Raw genomic sequence first — 22,352 nt, forward strand, 5'->3', positions numbered from 1 at the left:
ACCACTAGGAAGGGTCAGGTGTGAAGGACGATCTGGCCCTGGACAAATGGCTCTAGGTGTTCCTTAGGAGCTGCAGTCGCATTCAGCTGTGTAAACGTGTCCTAAGCCCTTGCACCTTCTCCAGCCCTTCCCTTTTGAAGTCTCCTCCTTTGAGCCTTCCCTCCTGCATCTCCCACATCTCCCAGAGCCTGGCCCTACACTCTTTACCTCCTGCCCACTTCTCTAGCTCCATCTCCAACCTCTCCCTTCTGCTACACCCTAATGCTCTGCTCGCAATTCCCCAAAGTGGACGTGCCTTTTCACCCTCTATTGCAGGAGAATGAGGTGCTGTTCAAATGCCTTTTCCTCTCTCCATCTAATTAACTTTTACTCTGGCTTCAAAAAGTTAAAGCATCACCTTCTTCAGAGACCTCTCTCTTCTCATAGTCCCTGGTGCATTGCTCTATCGTAGCACCAACCACTGCGTGGTAACCATTGTGTTCCTCATCTGTAAATGTCTCTATACTGGGAGCTTGTTATGGTAGGAAATATATCTTATGGGACTTTTCATCTCCAGACCTTAGGAGAATCCCTGGTGTAGAGTAAGTGATTGGTAAATGTTTGTTGAATGAAGAAATGAGTACCAAGATGATGAATACATGTATCGTTTGGATGTTCCTGGTTCTGCTTAACAAATTTCTGAAGAAATGTTTTATTCAAATCTTTATAAAGACAAAAATAGGCTTAGTGGAGAGGAACAAAACTATCAGGAAATAATACTATAGGGATAGTGTATTTAAAGCTTATACACATGAACACACACACACACACGCGCGCACACACACACACACACACACAGACAGACATATATACCACTGTCCAGTAGATCTGGGATAGGCTACCAAAACTTCATTAGGCCATTGATAGAAATCCTAGCCACAGGTGGTTTAGAAATTGTCTTTCTGAGGCCCCTAGGAGCCTCCTTCTTTTCCTGTGTGTCCTCTTCTCATTCTTTGTTGCCCTCAGATCTGCTGTCATTGGTTCACTCTGCAAATATATCCTTAAATGTTTGGCAGAATTTACCAGTGATACTGTCAGAACCAGGAGTTTTCTTTGTGAGGTTTTTAGCTATAAACTGTATTTCTTTAGTAGATATAGGGTTATCTATTTCTTCCAGAATGAGCTTTGGTAGTTTGTGTCTTTCAAAGAAGTTGTGGAATTTATTGCCATAAAGTTGCTCACGGTATTCCTTTATTATCCTTCTAATAACTATAGAATCCATAGTGCTGTCACATCTCTCATTCTAGATATTGGTAATTTGTGTCTCCTCTTTTTTTTTTCCCCCCTGATCAGTCTGGTTAGAGGCTTATCAATTTTATCAAAGAAACAGCTTCTGGTTTCATTTGTTTTTATAGTTTATTTCGCTTATTTGTACTCCGATCTTGATTATTTTCTTTCTCTGCTTGCTTTGGGTTTGATTTTCTTTGATTAAAAAAAATTTTTTTTAATGTTTATTTATTTTTGAGACAGAGACAGAGTGTGAGTGGGGGAGGGGCAGAGAGACACACACACACACAGAGATCTGAAGCAGGCTCCAGGCTCTGAGCTGTCAGCACAGAGCCCGACGTGGGGCTTGAACCCATGAACCATGAGATCACGGCTTGAGCTGAAGTCTGGCACTTAACCTACTGAGCCACCCAGGCACCCCTAATTTTCTTTGATTTTTTTTTTTTTAAAGTGGGAGCTGAAGTCCTTGATTTGAGAACTTTCTTTTTTTTTTTTCTAGTATTGCCAGCAGTGCTATAAATTTCCCCCTAAGGACCACTTTAACAGCATCCCATATATTTTAATAAGCTTTATATGTATGTATGTATGTTTGTATGTATGTATATATTTAGTTATTGCAAATAAGTCCTAAACACCAGCTATTTGCCAGATATGGCCCTGGGCACTACAAAAACAGTTTCTGCCTTATGAAATTGATGGTCTGTCAGAGAAGCCAAGACAGTAAGCAGATGAACAGTGATGAGTACACAGATGTAGGAGTCTAGGCAACCATATGGACCCTGCCCTATGCTGGATATGTGGGTCACTGGCAGATGGCTCAGCACCGGGCATTAAAGCTCTCATAAAATTGCAGACTGTGTCAGTCTCTGCAGCTGCTCTCAGTTCAGGGTGTTGATCAACTACACTTCCAGTATTCTAGCTATTTTTATTTCTGCTTCCTGTTTCCTAAGTCCCTGAAATGCAGGTGATAAAGGTTTTCCTCTTCTATAAAATATCTATACTATGCCTTCTGCAAAATTGCTGCTCTGAAATATGTGCTCTCACTTCGGTGTTTGCAGCATGGGGGAGAGTGGGAGACAGAAGTCTTCTATCTGGAAGAGTTTCCAGTGGCAGGAACTTGGGCTTGCGTTTAGGTAGATCTGAGTTTTAATCTTGACTGTACAATTTACTGACAGTGTGACCTTGGGTAAGCTACTTAGCTGTTTTAAAGCTGTGTCCTGCCCTGTAACGTGGAGATAATGATGTCTACCAACTGATACCAGTTGTTCTGAGAATTAAGTAAGGTAATGAACGTGATGTGGTTAGCAGCGTCTGGCTCATGGTGTAAGACCCCACAAATGAAGACTGTTCTCATTCTTCTGCAGTTCCTTTATGGTGCTCTGTCTCCCACAACCAAGCATTTTCCTTCTCTGAAGCTAACATTTCTCTTTTCACTGTGTCCTAGGGTTGCTGATTTATTGTCCTAAATCCTCCTCAGGGCTCTTTCTCATTCCCATGTTACAGTCTTGGTAGCTGAACCAACCAAACACAGTGATCTTCAAATCAGGGTCTCATTGCCAGTTGATTCCCTGAAACTCCCCGTCTGTTTGCTGCCTGAATGATCTTGGGTTTACTCCTCAGAATAGTAGTGAAAGCCTGGAGGCTAGTCTCTGAACACACTTCTCCCCTTAACCTTCCTTTTCCAAACTTGAACCCTTCTTGCCCTATCATTATCTCTCCCTTTTAACCTTGTTCCTCCCCTAAGCTTGTGGAGGTGGCAGCGGTGGGATATTTTAGAACCCTAAAAGCAGATGTCAATCCACATTTGATTTAGGGGTGGTAGCCAGTACCTTCACTGAGAGAAGTCTTTTGGGGCAGAGAAAGTTTCTCCTGTATTTAATTACCTCCTAAATTTCCTGCGACCACCTTAATCTGTACCAAAGACTGCTCTGACATGTGTGGTGTCATTCATTCCTGAGGACAGAGGGGGCAAAGGCTCAGCCTTGAGGACAGCTTTGTTGAAGCAATATGATCACTTATGTTGGTCCTCTAGTACAGGCCCTGTTAATGAGTAGTCAGTAAGGTGAAACTGCCTGTTCTATTGAAAAAAAATTTTTAATGTTTATTTTTTGAGGGAGGGGGGGGGAGAGAGAGAGAGAGAGAACAGGGGGGAGGGTCAAAGAGAGAGAGGGAGACACAGAGTCTGAAGCAGGCTCCAGGCTCTGAGCTGTCAGCCCGACAGGGGTCTCAAACCCACGATCCACAATGTTTAATGTTTATTTTTTGAAGGAGGGAGGGAGAGAGAGAGAGGGAGAGGGAGAACAGGGGGGAGGGGCAAGGAGAGAGAGGGAGACACAGAGTCTGAAGCACGCTCCAGGCTCTGAGCTGTCAGCACAGAGCCCAACATGGGGCTCGAACTCACCGGCTGTGGGATCATGACCTGAGCCGAAGTCGGACGCTTAAGGGACGGAGACACCCCGGGTTGCCCCTGCCTGTTCTGTTTTTAACAATCTGAAAATAAATTGGTTAGGCCTGATTGTTGCATGCGATTCTTTGGCAAACACTTCTGTGTGTCTGCAACAAAGTTGCACGTCTCTGACTTCAGACAGGCACGTCTCATGCCTTTGGAGTTAATATTTTGCCAAATGTATCTGTGTTTACAGTTTGGTAATAGTGCCACCACTGAGGAGTCCTGCGGTGCCAAGTGATAAGGCAGGTCTTAATACCCAGCAATTCCATCAACTAGATGCCTGTATTAGTTTTCTATTGCGGTGCAACAGATTATCCAAAACTTTACAGTTTAAGACAACAAACATTTATTATCTCACAGCTGGCAGGAATCTAGGCTTAGTGGTTTAGTTGGGTGGTTCTGGCTCATAGTCTCTTACGAAGTTGTAGTCAAGCCATTAGCTGGGGCTGCGGTCATCTCAATGCTCAAGCGGCGTTGGAGGATCAACTTCCAAGCTCATGCATAGGATTGTTGAGAGGTGTCTGTTCCTTGCTGGCTATTGGCTAGAAGCCTCAGTTTCTGCCAGATGGGCTTCTCCATAGCAGCTGGCTTTCCCCAGAGCAAATGGCCCCAGAAAAACTGAGAGAGCAATCAAGATGAAAGCTATAGTGCTTTTGATAACCTAGTTTCAGCAGAGATATACCATCACCTTTGCTGTATTCTGTTGGCCCAGGGACCAACCCTGGAATAATGTGGGGAGAACAACATAAAATGTAAATATCCTGAGGTGGGAATTGCTGGGTACCACTGAGGAAGCTGTTTACAACAGTGATCTAGACTGGAAAAATATATCTGTCCTGAGTTACCTAGCTCTCCTATTCATTCATTCATTCATTCATTCATTCATTCATTCATTCACTCATTCAACAAAGGTTTATAGAAACTCACAACCTCCAAGCACTGTTCTTGATGCTGAGAATCCATTGAAGAATAAGGGCTGTTCCTGCCCTCAGGGATCTTCTAGTAAATTACAAAGAAGTATGCAAAGTGCTGTGATGGGGAAATTCAGGACTGTGGGAACATGTGTGGAAAGTCAGGAGGCACCTGGATGGCTCAGTCAGTTAAGTGTCTGATTCTTGGTTTCAGCTCAGGTCATGATCTCATGGTTTCATGAGTTCGAGCCCTGCATCGGGCTCCGTGCCAACAGTGTAGAGCCTTCTTGGGATTGTCTCCTCCCTCTCTCTCTGCCCCTCCCCCATTTGTGCGCGCGCGTGCGCGCACACTCGCGCGCACTCTCTCTCTCTCTCTCTCTCTCTCTCTGGTGCACCTGGGTGGCTCAGTCGGTTAAGCATTTGACTTCGGCTCAGGCCATGAATTCCAGGTTTGTGAGTTCAAGCCCCGCATTGGGTTTTGTGCTGACAGCTCAGAGCCTGGAGCCTGCTTCGGATTCTGTGTCTCCCTCTCTCGGTGTTCCTCCCCTGCTCCCATTCTCTCTCTGTCTCTCAAAAATAAATAAAGATTAAAAGGAAAAAAGAAGAAAGTCAAGAATAGGCTCTTGGAGGAAAGGACAATGGGACATTACAAATAGTGCCAATGACTTAAAAGGTAAGTGGATGGGGAAGTGGTGTGGGAAATCAAGGACAGATATTAGGAGGGGATCCATATAGCAGGCAGAAATGCAGGGGTTTTAGTCAATTGGAGCAGAGTCTTACATAGCCCAGGACTCAGGAATGGGGTACCAGTCTGGGAATCAGGAGTAAGATCACAGTCGAGTCCCCTACTGGCCAGCAGGCTATTGAGGCAGGAAAGCAGTCACTATGAAGAAGATAGGGGGCTTTGGAGGGAGGCTGAGGCATGGCTCTCAGAGCCGGAATAAAGGTCACGTGGGGACCAGTTCTGGGAGGAACCCATTGCTGTCCTCTAAGCATTGCCCTACAATCCCTAATCCTCTTGAGAGGTTGTGCTGTGAACCAGGGTAGATAGTTGGAAAGAAAATCACAGAGTGGCAAAAACTGTCTTTGGTGCTCATCTCTCAGCTCCTGTCCTGCCAGCTTGGTATTCTCATAGTGCCTCCAAGTTCCCAGGACCACCCCTCCCACCTTTATCTCAGTTGTCTTTTCCACTGTCAATGCCCTCAGGTTCTGCCCATTGCCCCACACATCCTTACTTTCTGCTCGCCCCCAGAAGAGATTCCTGCCACAGACTTTATGGCCATGAATTGAGGATGCAAAATTTACTGTATCTGACTCTTTGGTACAAAAAAACAAAGTCTGTGATGGACAAGTAGAGGTTGGGTGTTGGCTGGCCTGATTGCTTGTGACCATTGATTGGATTCACCACTTAGGGTACAGTTTTTGCTACTGTAACTTGTTTGTTGCATCTGTGGTCAAGACTGAAGCTTCATAGTCTGTGTTAGGTCAGCTTGACCTTGCAGGAAAAAGCCGCTTTGGTCATCTGGGAAATGGGTGCTGCCTCTCTGTCTCCCATCAACCCACCTGCAGAACCTTCCCCACTGAGCCCAAGGGACAGATGGAACCAGGAGGAGGGAAGCCATCCCCTTTCCCTAAAAATGCTGATATGACATCTCCAGCTGCTCCTACCACCATGACTACCTGTTAAGGGCTGTGCATGTGCCAGGTGCTCTGCTCATCCCTCTATGTCATGACTTCATGAGTGCTCACAATGACCTGATGGCACAGAAGTGAAGACAGGCATTTGCAGAGATTGTGTTGCTTCTCCAAGGTCACATGGCCATGCGTGATGAAGCCAGGGCCAAACTCTGGTGTGTTTGATTTACAAACCTCTGTTCTTTAAGCTGGGTTCAAATATCTGTGGTGTGGGTGTATTTGCTTGTTCAAGGCTCTGAAGGGTCATATCTTTGGTGTTGGAACTCAGTCCTCCAACCTCCCCGGCCACACCGTGCTCCCTTTTGGTTTTTCCTTCCTAAGTCTCTAAGTGCTCTTAGGTGCCTACTATCAGGACTTCTCTTTCAGAAGAGGTCGGGTGGTGAGCAAAGTCTGGGATATCATCAAGAAATTGAAACCAGGAGAGAGTGGAAGGTGGCCAAAAATGAAATTTCAGGATTCAAGCCCTGGTGAGGCAAGAAGTGCATTTGATGGTAAATGGACCTGGATTTCTTAAAACAGCAGCAAAAGCAACAATAGGTAGCCTTTGTTGAGTACCTGTTATACACCAGGCCCCTTTCAGGCCAAGCACACCATGTATATGATACCATTTAATCCTCACAACAAACCTATGAGGTGGTTACCACTAAAATTCCCATTACACAGATGATGAAACTGAGGCTCAAGGAGGTGAGGTCACCTGGTCATATGGTGGCAGAGTTGGGAATTGGGCTCTTCTCTGTCTGGCTGCATAGCCTAGTCTCTGAACCTCTGTGTCATCCTGCCTTTATGTACTCCCGTTGGTTTTCCAGATCATTTCCGAGCGCACCAAGCCCAGGATGCATGAGTTTCAGTCTGAGGTATTCATGATCATTGGTGGCTGCACAAAGGATGAACGGTTTGTGGCGGAGGTAACCTGCCTGGACCCCCTGAGGCGCAGCCGTCTGGAGGTGGCCAAGCTCCCCATGACGGAGCATGAGCTGGAGAGTGAGAACAAGAAGTGGGTGGAGTTTGCATGCGTGACATTGAAAAATGAGGTCTACATCTCAGGTAAGCAGGAGCCACATGATGCCAAAGCAAGCCCCAGTGGCACGATGTACTTTCCTGAGTGAGAGCCAGGCCACCATCTTACAAGAATTACTGTGAGTGGCAATGGTCTAACTCTGACTGGATCAGCATACAGAAACCCAGGGGGTCTTATCTGGGAAAGCACATTATTACTTAATGGACACTAACCTGTGAGCAATATTGTATGAGGATCTGGGGTAGCAGGCAGACAGGTCCAGTCCTTCATGGAAAAGGAAGAAGTAAACTGATACTAGAGTTTATTTGGTGTTTGCTCTAGGTGTAGGGTTCTGAGCTGGTCACTGAGAATACAGTAATGAATAAAAATGTCTGCTCTTCTCCGCAGACCTGAACCTCAGCTCAAGTTTACTGTCATACTTTTAGATGCTCCAGTAGAACATAGTACTTTTTCATTTCACACTTCTTTCTTTTTTTTGAGAGAGAGAGAGAGAGAGAAAGAGAGAGAGAGAACGTGCAAAAGTAGGGGGGAGAGAGGCAGAGGGAGAGACACAGAGAGAGAGAGAGAGAGAGAGAGAGAATCCCAAGCAGGCTCCACACTCGGCACGGGGCCCGTTGTGGGCTTGATACAACAACCCTGGGATCATGATGCCAAGCCGAAATCAAGAGTCAGATGCTCAACTGACTGAGCTACCCAGGCACCCCTCATTTCTCTCTTCTAAGTTATTTGCTTAATTATTTACAATTACACTATGCCTCATTCCCATTAGTCCTTTAATTCTACAAGAGTCAATACTATATTGTCAGTACCTAGTATTGTGCCTAGCTACATAGTAAATAATAAATATTTATTAAGTGACAAAATCTGTACCATTTTAACAGCACAGTAGGTGAATTTTCACTTTGGTGGCATTTAATCATTTGCCTGTCACACCAACTCTGTAAGGTAGGTGATTTTAATCTCCAAGTTACAAATGGAGAAAATGGAGGCTCTGAAAGATTATGGAACATATCTAAAGACAGGTCATACCTTGGTAAATGTCAGACAGGGTTCCAACCCAGGTTCTGTGAGTCCCATCCTCTCCCAATGACATCAAAAGTCACCCAGCTCTTCTGGGGGCCCCAAGGAAGGAGACAAGCATACCTTGTCCTCTCTTGGAGGCTTTTTCTAACCTGAACCTGTTTGGGGAAGAGCTTCTTCGCAGAACTGGCTTCCTCCAAAGTCAAGGGCAGGTCAGTTCTTCCCTGGGTATGTTAATGCCATAGATTAGATTATAGCTTTCATTTATCTTGTAGAAGTATTTTTTTGATTGTTGTGGAAGATTCAAATAATACAGGGTGTAAAGTAAAATATGGCAGTTTCTCTGTGCTATTACAATCCTATACGTTTTAACTTTTTTACAAAAATAGTTTTATATTGGCTTAGAGTAAGTAATGCCAGCTGCTGTAACAAACACTAAATCTCAGTGAATTATGGCAGTAGTATGTGGGCATTGGGGGGTGTGGACCTCCTTCACTCAGTCATTCAGGGACCGAGGTTCTTTGCATCTTATGATGCTGCTGTTTTCCACACGTGGTCTTCAAGTTTGATGCATTAGAGGAAGAAGGAGACACTGAACAAGTTGAGAAGGCATACCTGCTCACAACAACCTCAGCCTGGACATGAGGCATCAGTGTACTCGAATGCTATTAGCAAGAACTAGCCACATACCCCCACCCCTGCAGTCCCAGCCCCCATGCGGTAGGCTAGGAAATGTAGTTGAGCTGTGTGTACAGGAGGAAAAGACAGATTTGGGAACCATAGTCAGTCTTTGTCACATACGCTACATATGTTGTTCTATGACTTGTCCTTCGCCTCACTTAAACTTGTTGTTGTCTATTTAAAAGTGACACTGGGGGCGCCTGGATCGCTCAGTCGGTTGAGCATCTGACTCTTGATTTGGGCTCAAGTCATGATCCCAGGCTCATGAGATTCAGCCCCTTGACAGGCTCCTTGCTGAGCATGGAGCCTGCTTACGATTCTGTCTCCCTCCTGCTCTTCTCCCCCGCTCTCACATGCATGCTCTTTCTCTCTCTAAAATAATAATAATAATAAAAAATGACACGAGCAATACATGAAGCCATGCTTGTTATACACAGTTAAATCACAGAGATTTGTGCTTCAATTAACAGTCTCTTTTGGACATCATCACGTGTTGACATAAGGGATCTGTCATGTGGATTAAGTGATGTAATATGTATTACATAAAGCACAGCACAATCCCAAGCACATAGGAGAGCTCAGCAGTGCTATTCATCATTATTGGTAGTGTTCTTTCCACCAGCTTCAGGGCAGTCTACTGATTGAATGAAATACAGTTTTTTCAGCTTTTATTTTCCCACTGGAAAAAAATGCTGCAATAGGCATTTTAATACACATGTATTTATGAACTTGTGCTGCTGTTCGGAGAGATTCCTGGAAGTGGTCATAAGATGTGTCCATTTAGAATTTTTGTAGATGTTACTAAACTGGTACCAGTTTGCAGTTCAACCAATGTTGAATGACATGGGCCATTTTCTTCATCCTTGCTGACATTTTTTATTATCAATTGCATTTTTTTCATAGCCCAAAATGTTTATATTTACATTCTTGGATCATTAATGATGTTAGCATATTTTCATATATTTATTAGCTAACACTTTATTTTTGAAAATTATCTATTCCTACCCTTTGTTCTTTATTGGTTGTTTGTCTTTTTAGTAATTTTTTGCAGTTCTTATTCTATGTCCTTTGCTATTTGTATTGCAAATAGTTTCTCTCAGACTATGGTTATCTTTGAACTTCAATTTATATTTTATATAGTAACTTTCCTATGTGATTCTGCGTTTTGTGTCATGCTTAGAAAGCCCCTCCTCACCCCAAGATCATCAGCATCTCCCATATATTCTCCAGTTACTTTTATACCATTTACTTTTGAATTTTATTTTAACTATAATGTGAAAGAAAGAAGGCTCTAACGTCATTTTTCCCTAAGTAGTCAATTGTTCTAATACCATTTATTTAATGATCCTTATATCTTTCAGTCTGTTCTGTACTCTTGTTTTTCGTTGGTCAGTTTGTCTCATTTGATGCTAGTACCACACTGCTTTTATTATTGTAGCTTTTTAGTATATTTTAATATTTGCTGGGAAAATCCTCCTTGTACATTCTTTTTTCTTAAAATTTTTTTTTCAACGTTTATTTATTTTTTTTGGGACAGAGAGAGACAGAGCATGAACGGGGGAGGGGCAGAGAGAGAGGGAGACACAGAATCAGAAACAGGCTCCAGGCTCTGAGCCATCAGCCCAGAGCCTGACGCGGGGCTCGAACTCACGGACCTCGAGATCGTGACCTGGCTGAAGTCGGACGCTCAACTGACTGCGCCACCCCGGCGCCCCAGTTCTTTTTTCAAAAGTTTCTCAGACATTTTTCCAAATTTACTCTTCCAAATGAAATTTAGAATGATCTCTTCAAGTTCCCTGAAAAGTCCTGAAGGCACTGAATGTATTGATGAACTTGGGGAGGGCTGACATCTTTACAGCCCTCGTCTGTCCTCTCGTCTATGCACATGTCATGCCTCCAACCTAATCAGGTCTTCTTTACATCTTGAGGTAAAACTCATAGAGTTTTTGTTTCCTTTTTTTTTTTTTTTTTTTTTTTTTTTTTTAATTTTTTTTTTTCAACGTTTATTTATTTTTGGGACAGAGAGAGACAGAGCGTGAACGGGGGAGGGGCAGAGAGAGAGGGGGACACAGAATCGGAAACAGGCTCCAGGCTCTGAGCCATCAGCCCAGAGCCTGACGCGGGGCTCGAACTCATGGACCGCGAGATCGTGACCTGGCTGAAGTCGGACGCTTAACCGACTGCGCCACCCAGGCGCCCCATTGTTTCCTTTTTAATACAGTGTGCATACATTACTTTGAAAGTATATAGTTATTTTATAACTTTAGACGCTGTCGCATTGGGATCAATATCATGCACAGTGTTTTGAATAGAGACCTCTAAAATGCACACAACCCAAGGAAAAAATGGTTGAACTATGTGAACAGAAACTTCATGGAAGAAGAAGCTCAGGAAAAACCAAACCATGGTGTTATTTTTCTCCATCAGCTTGCAAAACAAAATAAGCCAAAAAACTCTCTTAATATATGCTGTGAGTGGGGTATAGGGAAAGGTCAACCAGGACAGCTCTGGAAGGCTCTTTGGAAACACCTATAAAAATTCAAGGTGTGCATGCCTTTTCCTTAGAAATCTCACTTCTGGGCTCTACCTTAGAGAAACATTTACCCAGGACAGAGAGCATCATCAGTGATACACATTGCCCCACTAGTGCACATTTATAAGTCTGAAAAGTACATCTTTTTTTTTTTTTTAGATTTTATTTATTTATTTTTGAGAGAGAGAGAGCAGGGGAGGGGCAGAGAGAGAGGGAGAGAGAGAATCTCAAGCAGGCTCCATGCTCGCAGTGCAGATCCCAACGTGGGTCTCGAACCCACAAACCATGAAATTATGACTTGAGCTGAAATCCAGAGTTGGACGGTTAACCAACTGAGCCACCCAGGTGCCCCTGAAAAGTACATGCTTTGCTTTAAGTAGTTGGTGATACTCTATGCTGATGGGGAATAGAAACACAAAGCTGTTAAAATATTTTTATTAAAATCCCCCCAAAGATCTTGGTCTCTCTCCCTAACTGAATTATGTATTTTCAGAGAGTTGTCTTGAAAAAAATATTTACCATCTCATTCTCAAATTATCTATTGTGAGTATCTAATTCTTTTATAATAAAATCTTTTAACAATAGGACAAACCCTACTTATGTTTTTTATATAGATCAGAGATTTGAACCAAGACAATTTTGTAAGATTTCTTGGTGATTTTCCCAGGTTTGTATTTGTCTAGATAAACAAGCAAACAGAACTTAAGGTACTTCCTAATTTGCCTGCCGGTCAAGGTCCTCCTATCCCCACTGCAGTGGTCCAACCTTACTTGTCCTGCTTTACTTCCTGCCCCTTGGCTGCACAGACACGGAGTCCAGGTGCCTGCTGGCCCCCGTCCACCCAGGCCACTTGGGCGCCACTCCCCTGGAGACTTCTCTGGACCCAACTCACTCAGCCACCTCTTCTCTGAACTCTCACAGCACAGACGTGACACCTAGCACAGTCTGGTACACGATTCACCCCAGCCTCACCTGGCTTTCTCTATTCCCCTGTGTTGGCTCGATTTCCCCATCCAGACCACACACACCTTCACGATTTCTTTTGTTTGGGAGCGGAGCTGACCTGGGGATATAGCATTTAAGGACTGTGGGAAATTATGGGGGAAGCTGTGTTTCTGATATACGTGGTGGCTTCTTAAATGCTCTGTATCTCTTCTAGGTGGCAAAGAGACACAGCATGATGTTTGGAAATATAATTCTTCAATCAACAAATGGATTCAAATTGAGTATTTGAACATAGGCCGCTGGAGGCATAAAATGGTGGTATTAGGTGGCAAGGTCTATGTGATTGGAGGTTTTGATGGCTTACAGAGGATCAACAATGTGGAGACCTATGATCCCTTCCATAACTGCTGGTCAGAGGTATAGCAGATTATTTCTATGAGTAATTTTGTATTATTACTTCAAAGCTTTAAAAAAGAAGTATGTGCCAATGTAGGTATATGGCTTTCTGATCTCTCTGCTCCCACTGAGAACATTTTTGGTGGCTCCAAGCTTCCCTCTTAATAGGAGCCATTGCTTCAGCATTGCTGATCAGGTCAGAGAAACAACTTCCTTCCAGACGGGGAAGCTTTGCGTGGGCACCTGTCTATCCTGGCAAGAAGCCCAGATGTAGAGGGGAGGCTTGGTTCTAACCTCAGTCTGCATGTTTGAGCTCAGAGTCTGTCTCCTCAGATGCCATCCGCCCTTGTTGTCTCCCCAGTGGGCATACAGAGATCCCTTTCCTACACTGTTTACTGATTCAGAGTCATTTGGTAGTGTTTAGAAGTTAGCCCTTGTAATTATGCTAGGTGAATAAACTCCGGAGATCTGCTGTACAACATTGTGCTTACAGATAACAGCACTGCATTTTATGCTTAAAAAGTTGTTAAGAGATATCCTTTTGTAGTTCATAAGTGTGATGATTGGGTCTTCAAACCATTGTGTGACATGTGCTGCCCTCAAACCTTGTTACAACCTTGGCATATTACCTGTCTGATGTGGAAAAAGAAATTGTTAAGAGAGTAGATCTCATGTTAAATGTCATAATAATAATAATAATAATAATAATAATAATAATAGGAGTAAAACAGTTTCACTTCCTGTATTTCCAGGTTATTCTTAATTACAAATTTTCTTTCTCCTTATGAGACTATATGTCAGAGTATGTTCCACTTTGGGGAGTGTAAAACATGGCCATCAGAGGCACAAGCAAAGGTAGCTAGGTCATCATGGCATCTAACCAAGCAAGACCTGTCAACCTGAAAACTGCTATATAGCCCTTCGTGTTTTATAGGAGTGTGCCCTACATCTTCTCAACTTGTCAAGTGCCATGACATAGCTGCTCCATGACCCAAGAGGGCCATGTCAAAAGGCAAGAAGCTCTTGGAAGTCCCCTTGAGTGCCCTGGGGTTCACAGGGTAGAAGCACAGGTCTGGCTAAATACCAAAATCTTCATGCTGCCCCAGAGTGGGAGTCTGCTTACCTATGGCCCCCTGAAACCCTTATACCAGCTTTTCTTCCTAGATAAAAGCAGTAAGGACAATGGCACATAGTAGGCACTCAGTAAATATTTTTTGAATGAAGGAACACATGAATGAATAGAAATATGCATGTTTGAGAAAGTATTTTCCTCCAAATAGTGGCTGGTTTCATCTGTATAAACACTTATTCCTATGTACACCTTCCCTCCCCTGATAGCTGGACTCTGGGAGAAACAGGCTGGAAACATCCAACACTGAACCCGTTCTAGCCTGTCCAGAGCCTGCAGGGAGGGTGGGAAATGAGTGCTTTGACCTCATGTCTCAAGGGGAGTCAAGCCCACAGGCCTTGTGACTTCAGGCAAAGGATGCCCAGGCTTATGTTCTCGAGCTCCTGGCCTGTGTCCTGTGAACCACTGCAGCAGTCTGGGGGCAGCCTGTAGCTGCGTGACTGACAGCTTCTCCTGATGCCCTGTGCCTCCACAGGCAGCACCCCTTCTTGTCCACGTCAGTTCCTTCGCAGCTACCAGCCATAAGAAGAAACTCTATGTGATTGGGGGCGGGCCCAATGGGAAACTGGCCACAGACAAGACTCAGTGTTATGACCCTTCAACCAATAAATGGAATTTAAAGTCGTCCATGCCGGTGGAGGCTAAATGCATCAATGCTGTCAGTTTCCGGGACCGCATCTATGTTGTTGGTAAGTAAATGAATGGCATCTTATTTATCTGAGGTCCCCCACCCATGCAGCCATGGGGGTAGATCAGATAAGGCCCTCCTGGGAACTCACATGGATTCCTGGGTGATGTGGGTGAGGTTGAAAAGGAAGAGAAGGGATTGGTCCAGGCCTTGGTGGGAATTACCTTGTAGTACTGGACACAGAGACAGCCCACGTTTAGGGTACATACAAAATAGACCGACAGTGGGGCCCAGTGGAGGAGCCAGAAGTTGCCACAGGAACGAAGTGTGCTGCAAACATTAGCAAATGTATGAAAATTGAAGTGTGCACAGTATAGTAAGTGACTGATGAATGGTAGCTATCATTATTTCTTATTTTGTGTTCATGGGAATTTTACTCTTTCCACTTGCTCTGGGGCTCTGAAAAGTTGCATTTAGCCACAAGGAAAGCCTGGCTAGCCATACCACAGTTGGCATGGAATTGTTAAGGACGACAGATCTCAATACCAACTACTCATTAGAATCACCTAGGGAGCTTTTTACAAAAATATGCATAGCTAGGCCCTATTCCAGAGCAATTATATCAGAATGAGAGGGAGCACATTGGTCTACAGTACAAGGTGTTTCTTTTTTTTTAATTAAAAATTAAAATTTAAATAAAATTTAATGTTTTACTTATTTTTGAGAGAGAGAGAGAGAGAGAGACAGAGTATGAGCAGGGGAGGGGCAGAGAGAGAGAGAGAGAGAGAGAGGGAGACATAGAATCTGAAGCAGGCTCCAGGCTCTGAGCTGTCAACACAGAGCCCAACGCCGGGCTTGAACTTGTGAACCTCGCAATGGTGACCTGAGCTGAAGCTGGACATTTAACTGACTGAGCCACCCAGGCGCCCCAACAGTGCAAGGTGTTTCTCATGTGCAGGTGACTTTCATGTGCAGCCATGACTGAGAATTACTGATTAAGGAGATGCCAAAAATATGTAACTTCAGCAAACAAGAACTAATCAGAGCAGGCTTCCTGGAGGCAGAATACAGGAACAGATTAAGGAAAACCCCCTTCTCTCTTCTCTCCTTCTCTCTCTTGCTTCAGGTTTCCTGTGTGTTTATGGTCAGCCTCATGACTTCAAAGCTCATCTTAAGATGGGTAACTTGGGCTGGCGTCCCAGGTCATGCTCAGTCTACAAAGAGACGCCACCACCTCTAGTCACTGCCATGTATCGATAGCTTCTGTGTACCAGGCTTTCTGCAGGTGCTTTATGAGCATGGTCCTTCTGACGTCTTACAACCACCGCAGCCTCAGTGCTTATGGTTACAGTAAAAAAGTGGCAGAGCTGGGGCTGTGAGCTGAGTGCCCCAGCTGTACCAGGCGGTATTTCTTCTAGGGAGCAGTCTTAGGATACATTTTGGCACCACGTGAAGCCAGTCGTCCTTGAGACCCTGATTAGCGCCTGGCAGCAGAGTTTAAGGGGCTCTGTGAAGTGTTTCCAGCACAGACATACTGTCCCTAGAATCCATTAGAGCTTTCTGGAGAGCCGTGAAGCTCCTATTTCCATTGGCGAGATGGTAGATTTGACCTAGCAGAAGTGGGCTTTTTGTGGTTAAAGGGGAAGAAAACCAGAAAAACAGTGAGATGCCCACCGTGTTTCCCTTCCTCCTCAGGAGGGGCTATGAGAGCGCTGTACGCCTACAGCCCTCTGGAAGACAGCTGGTGCCTGGTGACCCAGCTCAGCCACGAGAGAGCCAGCTGCGGCATCGCGCCCTGCAACAACCGGCTCTACATCACTGGGGGGCGGGACGAGAAGAATGAGGTCATCGCCACGGTGCTGTGCTGGGACCCCGAGGCCCAGAAACTGACGGAGGAGTGTGTCCTGCCCCGGGGGGTGTCGCACCACGGCAGTGTCACCATCAGGAAATCTTACACCCACATCCGGAGGATCGTGCCCGGAGCCGTGTCGGTGTGACTGCGGGAGGGCGGAGCCACGGGGGCGCGGGGCGAGGTGCTAGGAGACCTCCCTCCTCACCTGTTGCCCGGGTTCGCCCCACTTCAGACAGCAGGCTGGGCTGGAGCTACAGGCCACACACCTGGGTACCCCGCGGCTCCGCATGGGAGCTCCTTTTGGAAGTCACAGCTTTGGGACACCAGCCAGGAATGTTTGTGCGACCTACCTCAGGAGGGAAGAAGAGTAATATGTAACATTCAGGACAGACCTGTCCCCTGCCAGGTTCTGTGCCAAGCACTTTTGTGTATCAATTTGTTTAACCACCATAATGACCTGGTCACCGGACATTATCACTTCTGTTTTACAGGTGAGGAAACTGAGTTTCAGAGAGGCGAAGTACTTTGTCCCTGGTCACCCAGATTATAAGTAGCTAAGCCAAGAGGCTAACTCCAGGTCTTTTCAATTTCAAGGTCAGTGACGGTTCTGTCATGCTGCCTATTTCTGCATAGGAAAACAACGAACTAAACTGGCTCATTTTTTGTTTCTGACAAGTTTGCTGAAGGATTCACTCAGCAAGGTGGGGAAATAAAGTTGTTTTTTTTTTTTTCTTTCTTTTTTTTCTTATATTTAAACCACATGGAATCCTTGGTGTTAGAGCCTTGGGCTCCTTGTCAAGAGGGTTTCAAGTGTTGTTCCATCTGACAGGACCGGAAGATGGGTCTGGGAAGACCTATATGCTTTGAAAGAGATAAAAAATAACTTCTCACCCATCAAAACCTTTTTTTTTTTTTTTTTTTTTTTAATGATCACAGAGGTGCATTTTGGACTAGAACTCTTGTTGCCAGACACAATTGTACCTTCAGCAGAGTCCAGTGCCCCGGCCTCTCAACGTCCAACACTTGTATTGCAGTGTTAAAAGGGGTTTTCCAGAGACTCAGAATACTGTTTTTGTTGTTGTTTTTAATGTAAACATCCCTACACTGCTGGCCACTGCAAGAATGACTGACTCTTCTTGACAGTATACTTTATGCTTTTTAGACTGTGACTCGAGTCCATGTCCCTGAGACCCCCACCCTCCTGGAACCTTAGTTTTCAGGATCCTTTCAAGCCCTTCTGTTTGGTTTTTGGCTCAGTTTGGCACAATTTTGACTCAAGGAATGGAGTCTGTCCTTCGCTCTGATAGAGCTTTCAAATGAGCTCACTGGAAATTCATTCTAATCCCCAAGTTGGGGAAACAGATTAAGAGATCCTGTTTCATGTGCTGTACTTAAAGAGCAACAACAATGACAGCAACATAGTAACTGCATTACCCAATGCGTTTTATTTTCATCATATGATTTCAAATCTCTTTAATAGAGTTTTATTTCATGTCAGATGCAGCACATTGTGCCTGTACTTCTGGAACAGTTTGGGCAGTAGCGGTTTTAGAGTTTATAGTGAGTTGAATTTTCATAGAAAAGTTATGGTTAGAAGAAGCTTACAGTTCCAAGCTGATAAGAAAGGACTTGGAACATTACAAATGAGATTTCTGTGTATGCTTAGATCATTGAGGATAAATATAAACACATGTTGGTGTGTGAAAAGCTCTGTGCCTTAGAATCAGGTGTGACAGTTCAGCTCCCTGCTACAAAAAGTAGGAAGGGAAAATACAAACATATCTGGGGACATTTAGAACACGTTACAGTACGTGATGTACTTACTCATGAGCACTAATAACCTTAACAAAGCTTTCAACTGAAACAAGTTAATCTAGTTCCATTTAGCAGACATTCAAGGAGTTCTTTCTGTTTGTCAAGACTTTGGGACACAAACAGGTAAGATAACCACCCCTGAAACATTCAATAAACAGGTAAACAGGCCACTAGTCAACATTATAGTTTTTCTTTTCATCAAGTTAGAGAAAAATGATACATCTGCAAAGTTATGAGGTTACACCCACTTCTTTATTGCCCTTCCAGTGCTCTTCTTGGGAAGCTGTGCTCTTAGGTCAATGATGCGGTCATTGCTTACATATTTGACTTCCTTTGAGATAGTCTTCAGAAACCATTTATGAGTTATAGGAGCAATCATTTTCTGAAGATGATTTCAGGAAGAACTTCCAAAAAGTCTATCCAATGACAACATCAGTGGCATTTGCAGAGAGCTCCCCTCAGAAAGAGAGTGCTCCTTGTCATCGAGAACTTTTGATAAGAGCAGTTGACAAATTTTGTGCCCATCAGTGGATCAGCCTTACTCTGGGAAAGTGAGGATTCAAGACCTCTGTGTTATAAATCTGCTTCTAACTGCAGGACCCAAGTTTCAGGACTAGTTCAGAAAATGTAAATGAAGTCAAGGAAAGGATTCTATGTCATTTTTCATTAAATATTTATTTTTGAGACAGAAAGAGACAGAGCGTGAGTGGGGGAGGGGCAGGTAGAGAGGGAGACCCAGACTCCAAAGCAGGCTCCAAGCTCTGAGCTGTCAGCACAGAGCCAGAGGCAGGGCTCAAACCCACAAACTGGGACATCGTGACCTGAGCCGAAGTCAGATGCTTAACAGACTGAGTCACCCAGGTGCCCCAGCTTCTATGTCATTTTAATGTCACTAGATATGCAGGTCAATTGTAAAATCTCAAGAGAGATCCTCAATAATGGCATGGGTTGGCAGACAGATACACCTGTTAAGACGACACAGAGTCCTGCACTTAAGGCTGCCAGTCAGTAGCTTTTAGGGAAATAAGAGTTCAAGTAATTCAGGGAAACTTTATAAGCATGTCAGGATTTAAGCTTCTAGGCACTAGCCAAGGATGGAAGCTCTTAAAATCTAATTTCCATTTACAGATAAACAATCAATAGAAAAATCTAGTTTGTGTGATTGTCGTACCCATACCACCATCGGGGGATGAGGCAAATCGGCACCAGATGAATAAGAGGCAAAGGGCCCTAGGACTGGGGAAGGGTATGTGGAACATCCTGGCATAACACACTGGATGTTGAAGCAGGTCATGTGAATGGACAGAGCATCCCTGTCTGGGAGGAAAAGGATGAGGTAGGAGGAGGAAGACAAGGTCAGGTTTAAGGATACAGGTCTAAAAAATGATATCATGGTCCCTAGAGTTTGTGAGCATGACTGCATTCTAGAGAAGGGTAAGGGAAGAATAAGGAACAGAGGTTTCAGGGAGTGGCTTCCAGGAGAAGAAAGGCACAAATGAGAGCAGGACTGGCAGCCAGACCCACTTGTTGGGGGTGGGGGTGCCTCTGAGCTTCTTGGCAGGGTCTTCTATTTTACTGCACTTAAAGAGAATGAGGCCCAGAGGCTCTGATGGGATGGAAACTGTAGGAGAGGTTAAGGGACCCTAGTTCCCACAGCTGATCTGAAATGGGCAGGGAGCTGATCTCACCTGAACATCAACAGATACATCTTCTCTTCTTAGCCTTCCCCACATCTTGCAATCAATGACTTCAGGAAACACACACACACTCACACACTCACATTTTGCCCTTGAACTCAAACCATTTCTCAGGGAAATACAAATATCATTTGCTTATAGCTGTGAAAGTATAGCTTTGCTATTTATAAAAGCACTTGAGGTACTGTTGTTATTTATATATCCTACTTGATTTTGAAAAAGAAAAGTACTCATTAGAATTTTCAGAGTGGGCAAATACTACTGGAATTTCCTATATAAGGTCCTAACTTGGGGTTGAAAGTTCATTTTTTCCTTTAATATTTGATTTGAGTGTTGTATTGGATCTCATAATCTGAAGAGTCAATCTTCATGGAAATCCACAAATATCTCAAGTATGGCTATTGCAAAACCAGTTTTGGCAGGCTGAATATTCATATTTATAGGTAAAAATAGTCAACACTTAGTTGGCTAAGTCCTTCAAGCATTTTGGTTATATGAATCTGTGTTTTTTTAAATGATCAAACTAAGGATATTGTTTATATGTAAGTATACAAATAAAATTTGTATTTATTCAATAATGTGTGTGGAATGGATAAGATTATGTTATATACAATCACTAGGTGAATTTTTTCTTTTTTTGCTTGTTTTGGCTGATATGAGTTAGTGGTATCTGAATAGAAATTAATTTATGAGGTGGAAATTTAAAACATTTCAGTTGGTTCAAGAGGGTTTCAATAAAATCAGGATAGAATTGATCGGAGGTAGTCTATGGAATGGCAAAAATTAGATAGCTTTTACCTCCTTAAAGTCTCGTTGCCTCTGAGCATGCTTTTTACCAACGCACTTGCAAACTATGACTCTTATTTTGCCTGTCTTATCCCTTCTTACAAAAGCCACCTTCTAGGCTTCTGATTTCTGACTCTTAACCCTGTCTTCACCAGTGTCACTGTGTTGTTTCTGAAGCCTTAACCAACCTGTGTGTCTCAAATCAGGGCACAGGGAACTTGGCATAAGAGACAGTGAGCTGTACTTTTCGGCCACTGGAGAATTTGTCATCGATTTAGTTTGTTTTGGATTACAATACAAAGATCCTATGCCACTGAAATGGAGAATCTGAAGTTTTTTATTATTTTTTAATTTTTTTTTTTTCAACGTTTATTCATTTCTGGGACAGAGAGAGACAGAGCATGAACGGGGGAGGGGCAGAGAGAGAGGGAGACACAGAATCGGAAACAGGCTCCAGGCTCTGAGCCATCAGCCCAGAGCCTGACGCGGGGCTCGAACTCACGGACCGCGAGATCGTGACCTGGCTGAAGTCGGACGCTTAACCGACTGCGCCACCCAGGCGCCCCGAGAATCTGAAGTTTTAAAGAAATGTGGGGTCACATGAATAGCTTTAGACCATTCCTCCTGGGCCTCCCAAGAAATAGAGGTTCTGGCTCATCTGCTCCAGGGACTCTGGGTGGAAAACCTTGGGAAGCATAGCCCCATCTCACCGGTGGGAAGTGTTCTAGAGTTAATCCTGGGCAATAGATCTGACAACCAGTGCACCAGCTGTGGGTCAAAATGGAGTTTTGACCTTACATTCACTGCTGATCCCTCCAGTTCCCCTGCTGCGTCTAAGTAAGTGGCAATCTGATACCTGGGCATCCTGGCCAGGGCCTGGCATCTGCCCAACTCTCCTTGGCTCCTTTCCTGCTCTTGGTGTTCCCTGCTGGTGTGTGGCATCCTCTGGACCAGCCTCCTTTTCACTGGAGATGTGGCCTTCATATAGGATCTCTATTCTCCCCTGCCTTCTATGGGCTCATGTCTCATTGTCTGTCCCCTTGGTGCTGGGAACTGATTTGGGTTAGGTCCCACCCACTCCCAAGCTGCCCAGTATCAGCCTGTGTGATTACCAGTCACTCTGGTTTTCACTTCCATGTTTGTTTTGAACACCTAGGGATTTTCCTTTTCTTCTTGCATGCTTAGATGTCTCCTTTTTTTTGGTTCCTGCATGGCAGGCTACCTGGACACCCATGCCTGCCCCATCCAGTCATCCATCTGGGTCCCCAACGTGCTGTCTCCCTTGGGGTCTCCAAGCATAGAACCCTCAATACCCTTCTTGTGTTGTCCTCTAGCTATCCCAGCACCAAAGCATCTCTAAGGGTCTCCTGATTTCTGAAGTTTGGACAAAGAGCAAAAGAAGATATGAGACTTCCTGGCTACATATTCTTTGAGACGGTTTGTGGGTAAGGAAACTTTCCTTTTCCCTTAGTAAAACTAACCCGGATCCTCCAAGTTTGGCAGTGGAGGGAGAAACTCCCCGCGGAGA

The 22,352-nt window shown here is 44.3% G+C and overlaps 1 protein-coding gene and 1 non-coding gene across 6 annotated transcripts in view; both read left to right on the forward strand.

The window, feature by feature from the left end:
* The window catches only part of KLHL6 (kelch like family member 6), a 98,151-nt gene that overhangs the window by 40,312 nt on the left and 35,487 nt on the right, over positions 1 to 22,352 (forward strand). For 2 of the 5 annotated variants that reach the window (XM_045502823.1, XM_045502825.1), the window contains exons 4-7: positions 7,131 to 7,368; positions 12,736 to 12,938; positions 14,522 to 14,735; positions 16,370 to 19,025. In XM_045502823.1, coding sequence (XP_045358779.1) covers positions 7,131 to 7,368; positions 12,736 to 12,938; positions 14,522 to 14,735; positions 16,370 to 16,671 — 957 coding nt within the window. In that variant the 3' untranslated portion in view covers positions 16,672 to 19,025. Of the gene's footprint in view, positions 1 to 7,130; positions 7,369 to 12,735; positions 12,939 to 14,521; positions 14,736 to 16,369; positions 19,026 to 22,158; positions 22,270 to 22,352 lie in introns of those variants that run through there. The other 3 variants (XR_006718484.1, XR_006718483.1, XM_045502824.1) reach the window with 3 other exon arrangements.
* LOC123576309 lies at positions 13,453 to 13,556 on the forward strand. Its single transcript, XR_006701316.1, has one exon. It is a non-coding gene; the product is annotated as a small nucleolar RNA U13 (small nucleolar RNA).

This window comes from Leopardus geoffroyi, chromosome C2, assembly GCF_018350155.1.
Source record: "Leopardus geoffroyi isolate Oge1 chromosome C2, O.geoffroyi_Oge1_pat1.0, whole genome shotgun sequence".
NCBI lineage: Eukaryota > Metazoa > Chordata > Mammalia > Carnivora > Felidae > Leopardus > Leopardus geoffroyi.